At 43.6% G+C, this 19,941-nt stretch overlaps 1 protein-coding gene across 4 annotated transcripts; it reads right to left on the bottom strand.

The window, feature by feature from the left end:
• Positions 1-251: 251 nt before the first annotated feature.
• Positions 252-6,524, bottom strand: LOC123145141 (plant cysteine oxidase 4). Of its 4 annotated transcripts, none has more exons than XM_044564467.1 (7): positions 6,311-6,524; positions 6,062-6,159; positions 3,813-4,041; positions 2,369-2,532; positions 2,104-2,251; positions 967-1,167; positions 252-869 (listed from the first exon to the last, which is right to left on the bottom strand). In XM_044564467.1, the coding sequence occupies exons 3-7, from the start codon at positions 3,910-3,912 to the stop codon at positions 745-747; spliced, it is 738 nt and encodes a 245-aa protein (XP_044420402.1). In that variant the 5' UTR covers positions 3,913-4,041; positions 6,062-6,159; positions 6,311-6,524; the 3' UTR covers positions 252-744. The 4 variants fall into 4 exon arrangements, with proteins under 4 accessions (XP_044420402.1, XP_044420401.1, XP_044420403.1 ...); XM_044564466.1 differs by having other exon boundaries at positions 6,245-6,453; XM_044564468.1 differs by having other exon boundaries at positions 6,236-6,442.
• Positions 6,525-19,941: the final 13,417 nt, after the last annotated feature.

The following is a 19,941-nucleotide window of genomic DNA, read 5'->3' as shown; positions in this document are numbered from 1 at the left end:
GCTCTGCTAGGCATGGTCAGAGACTCAGAGTGGCTTCCATTATATGCGCTGGGGTGCCCTTGGTGCTGAATATCATGACCAACATGTATCCCCAAAAGATTGGCTAAGTATTTAGAAGCCTCTTGACATATTTAAGAGGGAAAAAAATTCCCTGCGCATATGTTCTAATAGAGTACTGAGTGACTAGTGAAAAAACACAAGAAATTTATGCAAAACAACCATAATGTTGAAAAATGACAGACAGACTTCACTGGAAGGGAAAGGAGTGGTTACTAGACTCTTAACAGCATACACCGCATTGTCAGTTTTTGCAAAGACAGTTTTATCCCAAAGAATGTTTATGCGATTGTTTACATAATGACACGGAATAATCGGTTCACCACACCAAATCTTTTTTCTGAAACAATCATTAGGTGAGAAGCCCATGCCACTTGTTCTACCTAATACAGCGTGGCAAGAACTCTCATCTTCTCAAAAGAAGTATATACTCCAAGGCCTCCATCTGATAAAAGAGCCACGTGGGTACATCACAGACCAGCAGCATTGCTCCAGTACAGAGCAAGGCACGATGAAAACGGTCTCAAACGCTCTTCATTCATCCACATCAGGTCGTGTGTGTACAACGTAAACCGCAGGCTGCTTGCAGGTTGCCTGGATGATACTTGCTCTACTAAGCCACATGCAGCTGATACTAGGAGCCTTCTGCGTCCTCAATCCATTGGCAAAAGTGGTATAAAAACCTAACTATCTCCTTATCACAGGGCCTTTATACAAACCTCTAGCAACAACAAAGCCCTCCGGAGGCTGATGGTCCTCCAATTCCTCCAACCAGACTACCTCTGAGCTATCTATTTCACTCGGCAAAACAACTGGTAAATTGTAGCAGAAAATGTTAAAACAACTCAAAACTGGCATAACATAAAATAGATTAAAAACAATAATCAAATGTCAAGAGCTGTATATTACCAGATGGCTCCTTGACTGAAGACTTCTGGAAGTATGAACAGTCTCTCCCATTCTCAGCAGAATATGGTGGAGAAAGGACGTCAAAGAGCGCACAAGGTGTGATGGCTCTGAAAGTGTGGATGTTACCACCCCTATCAGGATAAAGAATGGTTGTCTCTGGCGCAGTCATTTCACGGTCTCTCACACACCTTGCTGGTCTTGCTGCACCCAAGGGAGTAATAGGCTACATAATCTTATTAGTCGGCACACAAATTTGACACAACCAACAAAATGATTTAAACTAGGATCATTTGCATGATTAATAAATGATCCATAAGACTAGTTTCTAAGCATAGACATTCTTTGAGCTCATCGAAATTAGATAGCAGGAGATACAGCAATTTATTAAATGCATGACAATTAACTATCTGGCATTACTTTTGAGGTGTTTGCTAGCATTAACAAATTGCGATTAAGAATGTCATCAGTATCCAGCCACTACTCAGCAACTTTCTGTGCCGCAATAGGCAAGGTATGCCATACTGCATAATTGAGACACAAAGTAGGGTGTGGAAAGAGATGGCATGACACAAAATTTGGCATCACAGATAGAGTTCCTGTAATTGACATCAGTAGAATTTGAAAAGCGAAACATCAGCAGATCTCTGAGTGGGAGCAAAAGCCTTTTTCTAGAACATTCAACAGTGAAAATGGCCAGGGCACAAACAAGGTTGCTGTTCTGTAGCATCTAATTAGGGCCATATTTACTAATTCCAGCAATTTTGCCGCCACATCTAAAAAAGATGCTTTCAAATAACTATTGCTGCAAGGTCCCCAACATACACCACAGATCATTACAGATCATTACAAGTCATTGCATACTGTGCGGATTTCATGATAAGAAATGTACCGAAAAATTGCATGACATGTTCATTTGATGAAAGGAAATGTCCAATAAAATTATCTTCTTGCATAAAACGCATTCCACATTAGTTTTGCATAGTAATTTGCATTTCCATTTATTAAGCAAGGGGAAAAAGAACTAGATCAGTCATGAATTGCATACTGGATATCATGCACAAACAAATTAACGAATTGGAGGACTACGGCCATGGCCAACTATTGTTGTGTAGAAGATTTTCGAATGGCAGAACTTACGCTTTAACGGGTCAGTTGGATCAGCTACATCAATCCAATCATACGATTCGGCGTGCAGCTTGCCATAGAGAAGCTTGCTCAGCACAGTCATTCCTGGATGATTGTGAAGTGGAATAACTGATGACGGTGGCATACAAAATATACCCATCTGCATAATAAATTATGAATATCAAAGTTATAAGAAAGGAGGCACTTAATGTATTCATTTGAAAATGCACAGTTTATTAATTAAGACGATGCTTAGATGACGTGCAAGATATCTTACAGAGAAACTTTCGCATTCATGAATGTGCAGATATTTGATTGTGGGCGCGTACTGATTAGGCCCACCGCGTCCTCGCCTCCCATTCTGTTGACGCGTAGAACTATTCCAAGTACGTGCAATTTGTGCTTCGTTATCTAAACCGAGATCTAAAGGTCTGATCTCATCTGGGAATACAAAATAGAATCAATTATGAGTCTGCCAATACTCATTGCTCTGGTTTCGCTGAATCAGATGAAAAGCAAGTTTTTTTTTGCAGTTGAGATGAAAAGCAAGTTTTGACCCTACATTAGCAATGGAACAAATTCTAGAAGCAGTATAGTACATCACAAGTTCATATCGAACATGAAGATGCCCAAAGCAGCTAAGAAAATAATAATATCTTGCTAACGGTACTGCCACGTCTTGCCATGCCATCGAAGTACCTATTTACCAATTTTGGTTCCATTGTAAGAAGTTTAATTGAAGTTCTCTGCCGAATGATGAGTTTCTTGATTGTTTGTTTCTGTGGGGTTTGCTAGTTCATAGCAATGTTTAAACATGACAGACGCATAATCCATGTCACCCAAACCACTAATCCAATCACTTTAAGGTGAAAACTGATCGTTTAAATAGTTGGAGGTTACAATTTCAACAGTAAGTTTAGTGTTTCAAAAGTGGAGCCCAAGTTATGGGTTGGAAGTGGACATTTATACCATTCCAAATAAAAATACTGCTTCTGCCATGCAATTAGAGTAGCACATGTAGTTCACTGTTGGTCATCTTCACAAGCACTGACAACTAAGACAATTAAGAAACTCCTTACATGAAAATGGTACAAGTACAACACAAATAAATGTTCTTGTCTTACTGATCGGTAAGTTCGGATTGTTTACCAGGAAATGTAGCTGATGAGTTTTTCAAAACTCTTGGCACATTTTTTAAAATAGAAGGCATGGAATGGTTTCAATAAAAAACATTACACAGAAGATTAATGGTTTGTGCAGTGATACGAATCAAGGATGAGGCACAGCTAAAAAGGAAGCCACCACCTTCAAGCAACTTATAAGTTGCTCTGGAATCCATTGTGTTCATATCTTTTATGCGCTGTTGGTATCATGCATTAAAAAAACTAACTTGGCAATATGATTACTGCTAAAACTTTCTATCATATAACAAGTGGCTCAGCTTGATTCAGTAACATCCAGTTACTGATAAAAGCAGTATAGTAAGGCTAATGCATGATCTGACATCTAGTTAGGATGAAGGACATTAGATAAAAAGCAGAAGACGATGACTATGGTACATGTGTATGTAATTTTGCAATTTATGTGAGAATGCTGAGTGAGAAATGTTAGGAGGAAGGATTTACAAGACTCTGCAACCAGATGATGTATGTACCCTGTACCATAGCAATCTCCACGTAAATAACTCCGGATTATTCAAAATAGTATAAAGTTCGACTCACCTAACAGTGCACGAACTCTCTCGAGTGTTTCTTCAGATATAGGTCCATCTGGAGAAAATGATACTTTACATGCATCAGACAGGTTCTTTATTTTTGGCATCTTGCACGGCAATGTACAGTTGAGATGATATGACTGTCGAACTTCAGAAGGCTCTGTCCAGATTTTGCAACCCAAAGACTGGTGGCAATTGATCCACAGGGTTGTGATGATGGAACAGAGTCTTCCCACCTACCAAAATAACAGCAGTTTATATTTGTGGCATTATGCATCAGTAGTCACATCAAAGAAATACATGTGAAAGACTGAAGAAATGTATGGTAACAAGACGCCTATTACATAGGTTATCGTAAACTAGCTGATAGTCGGATGAGGAAAATTTGCGTGTATCCAGTAAGAAACTGAATTAGAGTGTAAACCCTTAATTTGAAGTAAAACACCCGAAGAACAACACATACTAGCCCAACCGCATTTAGAGAAGGTAACAACAGTTTGGGGGGAGGGGGGGGGGGGTGATGATACAAAATTAGGTATAATATGATTATGTTTAACAGCACTTTCACCCTGGAAACTGGAATGCAGATAGCTATGTGAAATGCTAACAAAGTACCCCAGTCAATGGCAGAAGCAAAATATCACCTGTAATCACATGTGTTTTGCATACAATCGTAGAGGGGAATACAAGAGCAAGTGGATTAAGGGCACGACCAAGGCGGGCGCTTAGGACAACTGCCAGGGTTAGATTCCAGGCCAATTAGTCCGCTGAATCCTGGTGTTATCCAAGGCATCAGCACAAGATGATGTGTCGGCGCTTGTCCCTTTTTCTGCCTGCTCGAAACGCCTGATTGTTAAATTTACTCTACGGAATTAGTGCCTTCTGTTGCAAGCCAGGGCGCTTAGGTGTTTTTTCTATTTTACAATCTTTATTTATTTACATGCAAGGGCCTCCATAAGCAGCCGGCATTGTAGATGGCCTAAGGCCCCTACCATAAGCTATGAAGCTTGTTACTCGCGTACCATCAATAGGTCCAACACAGCCCTGATTGGTGATAAATAAAACCCAAAAAAAAGGATCTAAAAAACCGTACCTACAAAAAATAAGTGGTGTCGCTCAATCTCATACCTTAAGTATGGAGCCCACCTGTGGCACACTTCTATTTTGGTTGGGGTTCTCCAATGAAGGCTTCGTAAGATCATCTCATAGCATGCCAATGGCACGGAGGACTTTTTGAAAATGACGGCTAACAACTTCAGTGGACCTTACAAATTTGTGGCAATTAATCTATTCCTAAGGTTGTGCCCAAAAATGTTAAAAAAAACATAGCTACCAGCTGCTCAACACACATATGTATCATATCCCCCAAGCACAAGAAAGGTTCTCTGTCACAATTAATCTATTCCTAAGGTTGTGTCCAATAGTAATAAAAGAAACATGGCTACTTCCTGCTCAACAACATATGTATCATGTCTTTGAGCAATTCACGAGTTTATAAATCGTAAGAAAGGTGCTCTACCAAGCCTAAGCATGTTCACACAAATTATATCATTCTATTGTCTAGGTACTCCATCCTATCATTCTCACCTAGTAGCCCATACTCCCTCCATACCAATGAATAGGAGCACACGCACCCCAAAATTCAACTTTGACCATAAATTAGACCAACCAAACGTTGATTATATGTGGTAAAATTTATACCATTGAATTCGTAATGAAAAGAAGTTTTCAGTGGTACAATATTTAAGTCACAAAAATATACATTATTGATATAATTTATTTTCGAAGTTAGATTTTGGAAAGCATGCGAGCCTTATTCATTGAAATGGAGGGAGTATGTAATAGCATATATGCAACTGCCCCATAAATTAGCATATTTGTATTATTGTCCATCTAAATCCAAAATCAGAACAAGAAAATATAACTTCAACATGGCACACAATGTAATTCAATAAGCACTACAGGCAGACTTTGATCAAAACAAGAAAATGTAACTTCAACATGACACGCCATACAATACAATAAGCACTACAAGCAGATTTGATGTCCACAGATGGTAGCGAGCAATACAGTACCATACACCTGATATCCAAAAAAAATAAGTCCACCAATACAAGTACCAAAACCAGGTCAATACACGGGCCAACTGCCGCAGCATACCATTTTCGAATGGATGGTCACCTAGCTTGGAAGGATTTGGGAAGGGAAAATCACCAATACGATACCGAATCAGATCTTGAGGTCTAGGGTTTGTACCTCGGACTTTGTAGGGGAAATCTGCAAACTTGGATAAGATGCGCTGCTGCCGGTGAGGTCCTGGTCGCCGGCGTCGTCCAAATCGGCGGCTCCGCGAGCTGCAAAGACGACGGGGAGCGGGGGTCAGAGGACAGAGAAGGAGAGAGGGGGAGGAGGAGCATGTCAGCAACCGACGCCACTCGCCGTTTCCCGCCGCCACCGCTCGCTGCAGATAGGAGAGAGGTGAGGGAGGGAGAGGGCACGGCCGACCTGCCGCTAAAGCTCCCAGTCAGACACGCGCCGCCGACGCCGCCGCCAGGAGGGCAAGAGGGAAGGGGGTGACTGGTGGGGAAGATAGGGTTACGGGGAGGGGGAGGGAAGGAGAGAGAGAGGGAGGGAGAGATGGGACCTCCGGGAGGCGAGGGAGGGACACGCGCGACCGAGCGACGCTCGCAAGGCTGGTTGCCCTCCTCCGGCAGTTTTCTGCGGGGCTTGCCCGAGCAAATTTTGATCAAATCACGCATCTTTCGTTTCAAAAAAAAAAAATACAGTATACAACACTATTATTGTCCCTAACATTGTTATTATTGTAAATCAAGTATCATTTGATATTATTTTTTAAAATACAATACAGATATAGACGTTTATAAGCACTTGCATACAACACATGCACGCATACTTAATCCATGTGAACACCTGTAGACTGAGCCGATAGTCCCTCGGGGACCCGATCTTTCATCGAATCTTGTGGATTGTTGGGAGTCCGTGGTCGTTCATTTCGGCTCTATTTGGTGATGACGGTGGTCCTTCCAATAAGCTCGGGAAGGGCGGATGTGGTGTCTACATGTGTGGCGAGCGTATATGAATGTCTTCCTTATTAGCATTAATAGCATGTGATGATGAACTCATATCTAGTGATAGAGATATATACATAAGAAGGAAGGTATCCGATATTTTGACTCCTAGTCACAAGTTCATCATCGTCATGTTGGCGATACAAGCTATCAACATTCCTGAGGTACATACATTTTGCATCACTATTTCTAAGTCCATTTTTAGTTTGGACTTGAGCTTTGGCTTTGTCTGCACACGAACACGTCACTGTGTACCCTCGACGCCGGGGGTGATGCACCACAACTCACGTCGAAGGAGACTCGTCCGGAAACGCGGTACGCAAGCAATCGGGCGGATGCTTTTATAGATCCGAAATCCCACACACCCGGGAGGGACCCCGTCAGGGCATGCGACAGCTATGAGTTGCCCTAAGTCGACCTGATTTCCCCTAGGGCCTCGAGGTTCGCCGCCCTGTAAACGAAGGACGAACGAAGAACAAAGAAGAAGAACTAGGGTTAAGGATAAAAGATAAAAGATAAAAAATGATAGATGGATTGATCAGTTGTGTATTGTTCAATCGGTCGTCACCTCTTATGAGGCCGATGAACTTCGCGTACAAGAAAGGTACTCCAAATCGTTCCAAAATTAATCGAACTCGAATTTAGGTATGTCTGAGACAGCAATTCGGTTTTTTGATCTCACATGCCACAAACGATCTCGGATGAAGATGAGCCTAGCAACAAATTTAACTGTTTCGACGAGACGAACACCTTCCATGTTGAACGTTTTTCGATGCAAGGCCTTCTTTAGGGCCGAATCGCTCGCACAAAACAGGTAATCAGTGGCGTTGCCCATCAGACATCAGTTATATGGGTGTCTGATGGGGCGCGCCACTTTCTGGCTCGTGGTAGGGCTGCACTCTAATGGCTCTAACTTTTGCATACGATATCGGATTAAGACAATTTTTATATGAAAATTGACTGTTTCAACGGGATGGAGACAATCTATGTAGAACATTTTTTCATATGAGGCCGTCTTAACGGTGTAATTGGATGAACAATACTCTGAATACAAAATCTTAGTACGTCGAGCTCAGTTTCGACCCTTTAAATGAGATTGGATGGTGTTGACATAACTTTCTCATGTTGCGAACTTTTCCATCTGAGACTGATATGTCTCCGTCGTGTCTACTTTTTCAAACACTGTTGCTCTTGTTTTGGACTCCAATATGCATGATTTGAATGAAATTAACTTAGGCTGACGTTGTTTTCAGTATAACTACTTTTTTATGCGGAAATAAAAGTCCTCGGAATTGAACGAATTTTTTAGAGATTTTTTATGGAATATAAGAAAAATACTGAAGCGAAGATCCACTGGAGGGGGGCCACCAGTTGCCCACAAGGCAACAGGGCGCGGGCCCACGAGGCTCCGCTGACCCTAATCTCAACTCCATAAATATCGCCTTCCCGGGAAAAAAATAAAATAAGAAGTTTCATCGTGTTTTACGATACGGAGCCGCCACCCCCTCCTGTTCTTCATCGGGAGGGCTGATCTGGAGTTCGTTCGGGGCTCCAAAGAGGGGGGTTCGTCGCCATCATCATCACCAACCCTTCTTCATCAACAATTCCTGTTGGAAATATGCCCTAGAGGCAATAATAAATAGGTTATTATTATATTTCCTTGTTCATGATAATCGTTTATTATCCATGCTAGAATTGTATTGATAGGAAACTCAGATACATGTGTGGATACATGGACAACACCATGTCCCTAGTAAGCCTCTAGTTGACTAGCTCGTTGATCAATAGATGGTTACGGTTTCCTGACCATGGACATTGGATGTCGTTGATAACGGGATCACATCATTAGGAGAATGATGTGATGGACAAGACCCAATCCTAAGCCTAGCACAAGATCGTGTAGTTCGTTTGCTAAGAGCTTTTCTAATGTCAAGTATCATTTCCTTAAACCATGAGATTGTGCAACTCCCGGATACCGTAGGAATGCTTTGGGTGTACCAAACGTCACAACGTAACTGGGTGGCTATAAAGGTGCACTACAGGTATCTCCGAAAGTGTCTATTGGGTTGGCACGAATCGAGACTGGGATTTGTCACTCCGTGTAAACGGAGAGGTATCTCTGGGCCCACTCGGTAGGACATCATCATAATGTGCACAATGTGACCAAGGAGTTGATCACGGGATGATGTGAGTTACGGAACGAGTAAAGAGACTTGCCGGTAACGAGATTGAACAAGGTATCGGGATACCGACGATCGAATCTCGGGCAAGTACCATACCGATAGACAAAGGGAATTGTATACGGGATTGATTGAATCCTCGATATCGTGGTTCATCCGATGAGATCATCGAGGAGCATGTGGGAGCCAACATGGGTATCCAGATCCCGCTGTTGGTTATTGACCGGAGAGTCGTCTCGGTCATGTCTGCGTGTCTCCCGAACCCGTAGGGTCTACACACTTAAGGTTCGGTGACGCTAGGGTTATAGAGATATTAGTATGCGGTAACCCAAAAGTTGTTCGGAGTCCCGGATGAGCTCCCGGACGTCACGAGGAGTTCCGGAATGGTCCGGAGGTAAAGATTTATATATGGGAAGTCTTATTTTGGTCGCTGGAAAAGTTTCGCACTTTATCGGTATTGTACCGGGAGTGCCGAAAGGGGTCCGGGGGTCCACCAAGGGGGTCCACCAGCCCCGGGGGGCCACATGGGCTGTAGGGGGTGCGCCTTGGCCCATATGGGCCAAGGGAACCAGCCCCAAGAGGCCCATGCGCCAAGAGATAAGATAAATGGAGAGTCCTAAAGGGGGAAGGCACCTCCGAGGTGCCTTGGGGAGGAAGGACTCCTCCCTGGCCGCACCCTTCCTTGGAGGAAGGGCCAAGGCTGCGCCCCCCCCCCTCTCCCTTGGCCCTATATATAGTGGGGGGGAGCGAGGGCAGCAATACACAAGCCCTGGCGCCTCCCTCTCCCTCCCGTGACACATCTCCCTCCTCCCGCTTGCGCTTGGCGAAGCCCTGTTGGAATCCCGCTACTTCCACCACCACGCCGTCGTGCTGCTGGATCTCCATCAACCTCTCCTCCCCCCTTGCTGGATCAAGAAGGAGGAGACGTCGCTGCTCCGTACGTGTGTTGAACGTGGAGGTGCCGTCCGTTCGGCGCTAGGATCATCGGTGATTTGGATCACGACGAGTACGACTCCATCAACCCCGTTCTCTTGAACGCTTCCGCTCGCGATCTACAAGGGTATGTAGATGCACTCCTCCCCTCTCGTTGCTAGATGACTCCATAGATTGATCTTGGTGATGCATAAAAAATTTTGAATTTCTGCTACGTTCCCCAACAGTGGCATCATGAGCTAGGTCTATGCGTAGTTTCTATGCACGAGTAGAACACAAAGCAGTTGTGGGCGTAGATGTTGCCAATTCTTCTTGCCTCTACTAGTATTATCTTGTTTCGGCGGCATTGTGGGATGAAGCAGCCCGGACCGACCATACACGTACGCTTACGTGAGACAGGTTCCACCGACTGACATGCACTAGTTGCATAAGGTGGCTAGCGGGTGTCTGTCTCTCCCACTTTAGTCGGAACGGATTCGATGAAAAGGGTCCTTATGAAGGGTAAATAGAAATTGGCATATCACGTTGTGGTTTTACGTAGGTAAGAAACGTTCTTGCTAGAAACCTATACAAGCCACGTAAAAACTTGCAACAACAATTAGAGGACGTCTAACTTGTTTTTGCAGCATGTGCTATGTGATGTGATATGGCCAAAAAATGTGATGAATGATATATGTGATGTATGAGATTGATCATATTCTTGTAATAGGAATCACGACTTGCATGTCGATGAGTATGACAACCGGCAGGAGCCATAGGAGTTGTCTTTATTTTTGTATGACCTGCGTGTCATTGAATAACGCCATGTAAATTACTTTACTTTATTGCTAAGCGCGTTAGCCATAGAAGTAGAAGTAATCGTTGGCGTGATAACTTCATGAAGACACAATGATGGAGATCATGATGATGGAGATCATGGTGTCATGCCGGTGACAAAGATGATCATGGTGCCCCGAAGATGGAGATCAAAGGAGCAAAATGATATTGGCCATATCATGTCACTACTTGATTGCATGTGATGTTTATCATGTTATGCATCTTATTTGCTTAGAACGACGGTAGCATAAATAAGATGATCCCTCACTAAAATTTCAAGAGACGTGTTCCCCCTAACTGTGCACCGTTGCGAAGGTTCGTTGTTTCGAAGCACCACGTGATGATCGGGTGTGATAGATTCTAACGTTCGAATACAACGGGTGTTGACGAGCCTAGCATGTACAAACATGGCCTCGGAACACATGCGAAACACTTAGGTTGACTTGACGAGCCTAGCATGTACAGACATGGCCTCGGAACACAAGAGACCGAAAGGTCGAACATGAGTCGTATAGTAGATACGATCAACATGGAGATGTTCACCAATGATGACTAGTCCGTCTCACGTGATGATCGGACACGGCCTAGTTTGACTCGGATCATGTATCACTTAGATGACTAGAGGGATGTCTATCTGAGTGGGAGTTCATTCAATAATCAGATGAACTTCATTATCATGAACATAGTCAAAAGGTCTTTGCAAATTATGTCATACACTTTAGTTCTACTGTTTAAGATATGTTCCTAGAGAAAATTTAGTTGAAAGTTGGTAGTAGCAATTATGCGGACTGGGTCCGTAAACTGAGGATTGTCCTCATTGCTGCACAGAAGGCTTATGTCCTTAATGCACCGCTCGGTGTGCTGGCCTCAGCGTCGTCTGTAGATGTTACGAAACATCTGACATACACGTTTTGATGACTACGTGATAGTTCAGTGTGTAATGCTAACGGTTTAGAATTGTGGCACCAGAGACGTTTTTGAAACGTCGCAGAACATATGAGATGTTCCGAAGACTGAAATTGGGATTTCAGACTAGTGCCCACGTCAAGAGGTATGAGACCTCTGACAAGTTTCTTAAGCCTGCAAACTAAGGGAGAAAAGCTCAATCGTTGAGCATGTGCTCAGATTGTCTGAGTACTACAATCACTTGAATCGAGTGGGAGTTAATCTTCCAGATGAGATAGTGATGGTTCTCCATAGTCACTGCCACCAAGCTATTAGAGCTTTGTGATGAACTATAACATATCAAGGATAGATGATGATCCTTGAGCAACTCGCGATGTTTGACACCGCGAAAGTAGAAATCAAGAAGGAGCATCAATTGTTGATGGTTAGTAAAACCACTAGTTTCTAGAAGGGCAAGGGCAAAAGGGATACTTCGTGAAACAGCAAATCATTTACTGCTCTAGTGAAGAATCCCAAGGTTGAACCCAAACCCAAGACTAAGTGCTTCTGTAATGAGGGGAACGGTCACTGAAGCGGAACTACCCTAGATACTTGGTAGATGAGAAGGTAGGCAAGGTCGACAGAAGTATATTGGATATACGTTATATGAATGTGTATTTTGCTAGTACTCCTAGCAGCACCAGGGTATTAGATACCGGTTCGGTTGCTAAGTGTTAGTAACTCGAAATAAAAGCTGCGGAATAAATGGAGACTAGCTAAAGGTGAGATGACGATGTGTGTTGGAAGTGTTTCCAAGGTTGATGTGATCAAGCATCGCATGCTCCCTCTACCATCGAGATTGGTGTTTGCGTTGAGCATAAACATGATTGGATTATGTTTATCGCAATACAGTTATTCATTTAAGGAGAATAATGGTTACTCTGTTTATTTGAATAATACCTTCAATGGTCTTGCACCTAAAATGAATGGTTTATTGAATCTCGATCGCAGTGATACACATGTTCGTGCCAAAAGATATAAAATAGTGATGATAGTACCACATACTTGTGGCACTGCCATTTGAGTTATATTGGTATAGAACGCATGAAGAAGCTCCATGTAGATGGATCTTTGGACTCACTCGTTTTTGAAAGGATTGAGACATGCGGACCATGTCTATTGGTATATATGCATGAAGAAACTCCATGTAGATGGATCGTTTGGACTCACTTGATTTTGAATCACTTGAGACATGCAAATCATAACACATGGGCAAGATGACTGAAAGGCCTCGTTTTCAGTAAGATGGAACAAGAGAGCAACTTGTTGGAAGTAATACATTTGATGTGTGCAGTCCAATGAGTGCTGAGGCATGCAGTGGATATCGTTATGTTCTTACTTCACAGATGATTTGAGTAGATGCTGAGTGTATTTACTTGATGAAACACAAGTCCGAATTATTGAAAGGTTCAAGTAATTTCAGAGTGAAGTTGAAGATCGTCGTGACAAGAGGATAAAATGTCTGTGATATGATCATAGAGATGAGTATCTGAGTTACGAATTTGGCACACAATTAAGACATTGTGGAAAGTGTTACACAATTAATACCGCCTGGAACACCACAGTGTGATGGTGTGTCCGAACATCATAACTGCACCCTATTGGATATGGTGCATACCATGATGTCTCTTATCGAATTACCACTATCGTTTATGGGTTAGGCATTAGAGACAACCGCATTCACTTTAAAAAGGGGCACCACGCAATTCCGTTGAGACGACACCGTTTAGATAAACCTAAGTTGTCGTTTCTTAAAAGTTTGGGGCTGCGATGCTTATGTGAAAAAGTTTCAGGCTGATAAGCTCGAACCCAAAGCGGATAAATGCATCTTCATAGAATACCCAAAACAGTTGGGCATACCTCCTATTTCAGATCTGGAAGCAAAAGTAATTGCCTCCAGAAACGAGTCCTTTCTCGAGGAAAAGTTTCTCTCGAAAGAATTGAGTGGGAGGATGGTGGAGACTTGATAAGGTTATTGAACCGTCACTTCAACTAGTGTGTAGCAGGGCACAGGAAGTTGTTCCTATGGCACCTACACCAATTGAAGTGGAAGCTTATGATAGTGATCATGAAACTTCGGATCAAGTCACTACCAAACCTCGTAGGACGACAAGGATGCGTGCTACTTCAGAGTGGTACATGATCCTGTCTGAGATATCATGTTGTTGGACAATACTGAACCTACGAGCTATGGAGAAGCGATGGTGGGCCCATATTCCGACAAATGGTTAGAAGCCATGAAATCCGAGATAAATGGATCTTTGAGAAGAAGACGGACGTGGACGGTAATGTTACCATCTATGAAGCTCGACTTGTGGCAAAGAGTATTTCCACAAGTTCAAGGAGTTGACTACGATGAGATTTTCTCATCCGTAGCGATGCTTAAGTCCGTCGGAATCATGTTAGCATTAGCTGCATTTGTGAAATCTGGCAGATGGATGTCAAAACAAGTTTCCTTACCAGTTTTCGTAAGGAAAGGTTGTATGTGATATAATCAGAAAGGTTTTGTCGATCCTAAGGATGCTAAAAGGTATGCTAGCTCCAGCGATCCTTCTAAGGACTGGAGTAAGCATTTCGGAGTTGGAATGTACGCTTTGATGAGATGATCAAAGATTGTGGGTTTATACAAAGTTTGTTAGAAACTTGTATTTACAATAAAGTGAGTGGGAGCGCTACAACATTTCTGATAAGTATATGTGAATGACATATTGTTGATCCCAAATGATGTAAAAAATTTGGAAAGCATAAAGGGTTGTTTGAAAGGAGTTTTTCAAAGGAAGACCTGGATAAAAGCTGCTTACATATTGGGCATCAAGATCTATAGAGATAGATCAAGACGCCCGATGATACTTTCAAAGAACGCACACCTTGACATGATTTTGAAAGAGTTCAAAATAGATCAGCAAAGAAGGAGTTCTTGGCTGTGTTACAAGGTGTGAGTATTGAGTAAGACTCAGGACCTGACCACAGCAGAAGAGAGAGAAAGGACGAAGGTCATCCCCTATGCTTTAGACGTAGGCTCTACAGTATGCTATGCTGTGTACCGCACATGAAGTGTGCCTTGCCATGAGTTGGTCAAGGGGTACAATAGTGATCCGGGAATGGATCACATGACAGCGGTCGAACTTATCCTTAGTATCTAGTGGACTAAGGAATTTTCTCGATTATGGAGGTGAAAAGGAGTTCGTCGTAAAGGGTTACGTCGATGCGAACTTTGACACTAATCCGGATGACTCTGAGTAGTAAACCGGATTCGTATAGTAGAGCAATTATTTGAAATGGCTCCAAGTAGCGTGTGGTAGCATCCACAAGATGACATAGATATTCGTAAAGCACACACGGATCTGAAAGGTTCATACCCGTTGACTAATAACCTCTCTCACAAGCATAACATGATCAAACCAGAACTCATTGAGTGTTAATCACATAGTGATGTGAACTAGATTGTTGACTCTAGTAAACTCTTTGGGTATTGGTCACATGGTGATGTGACCTATGAGTGTTAATCACATGGTGATGTGAACTAGATTATTGACTCTAGTGCAAGTGGGAGACTGTTGGAAATATGCCCTAGAGGCAATAATAAATAGGTTATTATTATATTTCCTTGTTCATGATAATCGTTTATTATCCATGCTAGAATTGTATTGATAGGAAACTCAGATACATGTGTGGATACATAGACAACACCATGTCCCTAGTAAGCCTCTAGTTGACTAGCTCGTTGATCAATAGATGGTTACGGTTTCCTGACCATGGACATTGGATGTCGTTGATAACGGGATCACATCATTAGGAGAATGATGTGATGGACAAGACCCAATCCTAAGCCTAGCACAAGATCGTGTAGTTGGTTTGCTAAGAGCTTTTCTAATGTCAAGTATCATTTCCTTAGACCATGAGATTGTGCAACTTCCGGATACCATAGGAATGCTTTGGGTGTACCAAACGTCACAACGTAACTGGGTGGCTATAAAGGTGCACTACAGGTATCTTCGAAAGTGTCTGTTGGGTTGGCACGAATCGAGACTGGGATTTGTCACTCCGTGTAAACGGAGAGGTATCTCTGGGCCCACTCGGTAGGACATCATCATAATGTGCACAATGTGACCAAGGAGTTGATCACGGGATGATGTGAGTTATGGAACGAGTAAAGAGACTTGCCGGTAACGAGATTGAACAAGGTATCGGGATACCGACGATCGAATCTCGGGCAAGTACCATACCGATAGACAAAGGGAATTGTATACGGGATTGATTGAATCCTCGATATCGTGGTTCATCCGATGAGATCATCGAGGAGCATGTGGGAGCCAACATGGGTATCCAGATCCCGCTGTTGGTTATTGACCGGAGAGTCGTCTCGGTCATGTCTGCGTGTCTCCCGAACCCGTAGGGTCTACACACTTAAGGTTCGGTGACGCTAGGGTTATAGAGATATTAGTATGCGGTAACCCGAAAGTTGTTCGGAGTCCCGTATGAGATCCCGGACGTCACGAGGAGTTCCGGAATGGTCCAGAGGTAAAGATTTATATATGGGAAGTCTTATTTTGGTCGCCGGAAAAGTTTCGCACTTTATCGGTATTGCACCAGGAGTGCCGAAAGGGGTCCGGGGGTCCACCAGCCCCGGGGGGCCCATGGGCTGTAGGGGGTGCGCCTTGGCTCATATGGGCCAAGGGAACCAGCCCCAAGAGGCCCATGCGCCAAGAGATAAGATAAATGGAGAGTCCTAAAGGGGGAAGGCACCTCCGAGGTGCCTTGGGGAGGAAGGACTCCTCCCTGGCCGCACCCTTCCTTGGAGGAAGGGCCAAGGCTGCGCCCCCCCTCTCCCTTGGCCCTATATATAGTGGGGGAAGGGAGGGCAGCAATACACAAGCCCTGGCGCCTCCCTCTCCCTCCCGTGACACATCTCCCTCCTCCCGCTTGCGCTTGGCGAAGCCCTGTTGGAATCCCGCTACTTCCACCACCACGCCGTCGTGCTACTCGATCTCCATCAACCTCTCCTCCCTCCTTGCTGGATCAAGAAGGAGGAGACGTCGCTGCTCCGTACGTGTGTTGAACGCGGAGGTGCCGTCCGTTCGGCGCTAGGATCATCGGTGATTTGGATCACGACAAGTACGACTCCATCAACCCCGTTCTCTTGAACGCTTCCGCTCGCGATCTACAAGGGTATGTAGATGCACTCCTCCCCTCTCGTTGCTAGATGACTCCATAGATTGATCTTGGTGATGCGTAGAAAATTTTGAATTTCTGCTAAGTTCCCCAACAATTCCATGATGCATGCTCACCACCGGGAGTGAGTAATTCCTTCACAGGCTTGCTGGAAGGTGATGGAGTTCGATGAGATTTGTCATGTAATCGAGTCAATTTGTAGGGCTTGATCCCTAGTATTCACTATGTTCTGAGATTGATGTTGCTGTGACTTTCTTATTCTTAATATTTGTCACTAGGCCCGAGTGCCATGATTTCAGATCTGAACCCTCTATGTTTTCATGAATATTTGAGTTCTTGAACCTATCTGCTAGTTATATGCACTTGTTATTATTCTGATCCATAGACCCCAAAGTGACAATAGTTGGGATACTCTCCGGGATGACTATAATTCAAGGAGTTCATGTATTCACCATGTGTAATGCTTTGTTCCGGTTCTCTGTTAAAAAAGGTCTTAATATACATTAGTTTCCGTTTGGACCCTGCTGCCACGGGAGGGTAGGACGAAAGATGTCATACAAATTTTTATTATAAGCACGTATAAAAATATGTTCGCATTCGTGGTTGGCTTCTTGTAATTATACTCTATGCCTTCTATAAAAATATGGTACTCTATTGGCGTACTCTCGAAAAAAATTATAAGCACGTATGACTATATATTGAATACATGCCTACATGACATCGATGAATTGGAGCTACTGTGTATCACTCTAGGTTATGACTATTACATGATGAATGTTATCCAACACAAATATCCATCACTGATCCAATGCCTACGCTTTTCGCATATCGATCTTTGCTAGGTTACTTTCGTTGTTGTTGTTGTTATAATCACTACAAAACTGTTGTTGTTACTGTTGCTATTGTTGTCGTTGCTATCAAACAATCATACTACTGTGCTACTAAACACTTTGTTGCGGATATTTAGTTCTCCAGGTGTGGTTGAATTGACAACTCAACTGTTAATACTCATAAATATTCTTTGGCTCCACTCTTGCCGAATCAACAAATTTGGGTGAAATACTACCCTCGAAGATTGTCACGATCCCCTATACTTATGGGTTATCAAGACCTTTTTCTAGCGCTGTTGCTAGGGAGCATAACTCTGTTTGTTGAGTCACTTGGGAATTATATTTGTTGATCACTATGAAGAATCTAAAGGACGCTAAGACCAAGATCGTACCCTCTAAGACGAGGGGAGGTAAGGAGCTGCCATCTAGCTCCGTGATACGTCCATTTTGCGTCATGTTTTATGTTGATATTTATTGCATTATGGACCGTTATTTCACTTTATGACACAATTCTTATGCCTTTTCTCTCTTATTTTGTAAGTTTCACATAAAGAGGGAGATTGCCGGCAGCTGGAATTCTGGACCAGAAAGGGCTACATGAGAGGCACTTTTCTGAACATCTCCAAATGAGCTGAAAATTGACAGGGAATTATTTTGGAATATATTAAAATTATTGGTGAAACCTATACTAGAGGGGACCCACCAGGCAGCCACAAGCCTGGGGGGGCGCCCCCCGAGCTTGTGGTGCCCCTGGCAGGCCTCCGGGGCCCATCTTCTCCTATATGATGTCATATTTGCCCTAGAAAAAATCAGAAGGAAGGTTTGGGGACGAAGCGTAGTTGTCTCAATGCAGAACCTGGGCAGGAGCAATTTTGCTCTCCGACGGAGAGATTTCGCCGGGGAAACTTCCCTCCTGGAGGGGGAAATCGAAGCCATCGTCATCACCAACGATCCTCTCATAGTGGGAGGACCAATCTTCATGAACATCTTCAGCAGCACCATCTCATCTCAAACCCTAGTTCATCTCTTATATTCAATCTTTCTCTCAAAACCTCAGATTGGTACATGTGGGTTGCTAGTAGTGTTGATTACATCTCGTAGTTGATGCTTGTTGGTTTATTTGGTGGAAGATCGTATGTTCAGATCCTTGATGCCCTATACTTGTGGGTTATCAAGACTCTTTTCTGGCGTCGTGGCCGGGAAGTGAAGCGCCTTTTGTGAGTGTAATTTGGTAAGGAAACATTTATATTACGTGCTGAAATTTACTATTACTTGTTACTATGGAAAACAATCCTTTTAGGGGTTTGTTCGGGGTATCTTCACCTTGACCGGAAGCACAAAGACTTGCTCCTCAACCTACTGCACCTATTGAAAATATTTACTACACTACAAAACAAAGACACATCTGTGACATTATGGCCCAAACAAATTTTGTTATGTCATGTTATGACACTTCTATGATGATAATTGTGACAAAAACACGTATCATCATTGATGTGGTGGGCTCCTATTTCTATGATAAAAAATCATGACAGAAAATCAGCTTTTCGTCTTGGGCGGGCCGGGACGCACGTGCATGACATTCTTTGGGCCGTCGATGACATAAAAAATCATGGTAGAACTGAGGGCGAGGAAATTTTCGCGGAATTCCCGGTTATGGTGGGTGGTCAGGGCCGAGCGATGTAGTGTGGTTTGCGCGTTTCTCTCTCGTACGCGCGCGTGGTGCGAGCCGTGTCGCTATAACTGAACCCGAGTGAGAGGCGTTCGCTTATTGAACCCAAGCGATCGCCTGCTACGTACTGAAGCCGATCGATCGATCCCTTCGCTGCTAACTGAACCTGACCAACTCCTTCGCTGCTAACTGAACCCGATCGATCGCTGCTGCTGCTTACTGAAGCCGATCGAACCCCCGTGCGAGACGTAGCTAGTCGGTTGGATTGCCTCTGGATGAACAATGCATGTTGCTTCCGTGCGCATGATACGTAGAACGAGTCGAGACATGGTGAGTTCAGCTAGTTGGTTGGCTGTGGATGAACAGTTCCCGATGGGGGTTGGATGAATAAGACCCCGGTCGTGTGTAGGCTGCCGCTGGATGAACAGGACCCGTGGTAGTAGGCGGTTGCCACTGGATGAACAGGACCTCGAGGAGGCCGCCACACACCCCAGCCAGT

Source organism: Triticum aestivum, chromosome 6D (genome assembly GCF_018294505.1).
Source record: "Triticum aestivum cultivar Chinese Spring chromosome 6D, IWGSC CS RefSeq v2.1, whole genome shotgun sequence".
Taxonomy (NCBI): Eukaryota; Viridiplantae; Streptophyta; class Magnoliopsida; order Poales; family Poaceae; genus Triticum; species Triticum aestivum.
Note: the sequence above shows the minus strand (reverse complement) of the source record. Positions and strands in the feature narration are given on the sequence as shown.

Bases quoted from the DNA above. Each gene is read 5' to 3' on its own strand.
- LOC123145141 (XM_044564467.1), bottom strand. From the start codon at position 3,912: ATGCCAAAAATAAAGAACCTGTCTGATGCATGTAAAGTATCATTTTCT. The intron at 2,533-3,812 runs GTGAGTCGAACT...TTGTATTCCCAG, and splicing joins GAGAGTTCGTGCACTGTTAG to ATGAGATCAGACCTTTAGAT. The intron at 1,168-2,103 runs GTAAGTTCTGCC...CCTTGGGTGCAG, and splicing joins TCCAACTGACCCGTTAAAGC to CAAGACCAGCAAGGTGTGTG.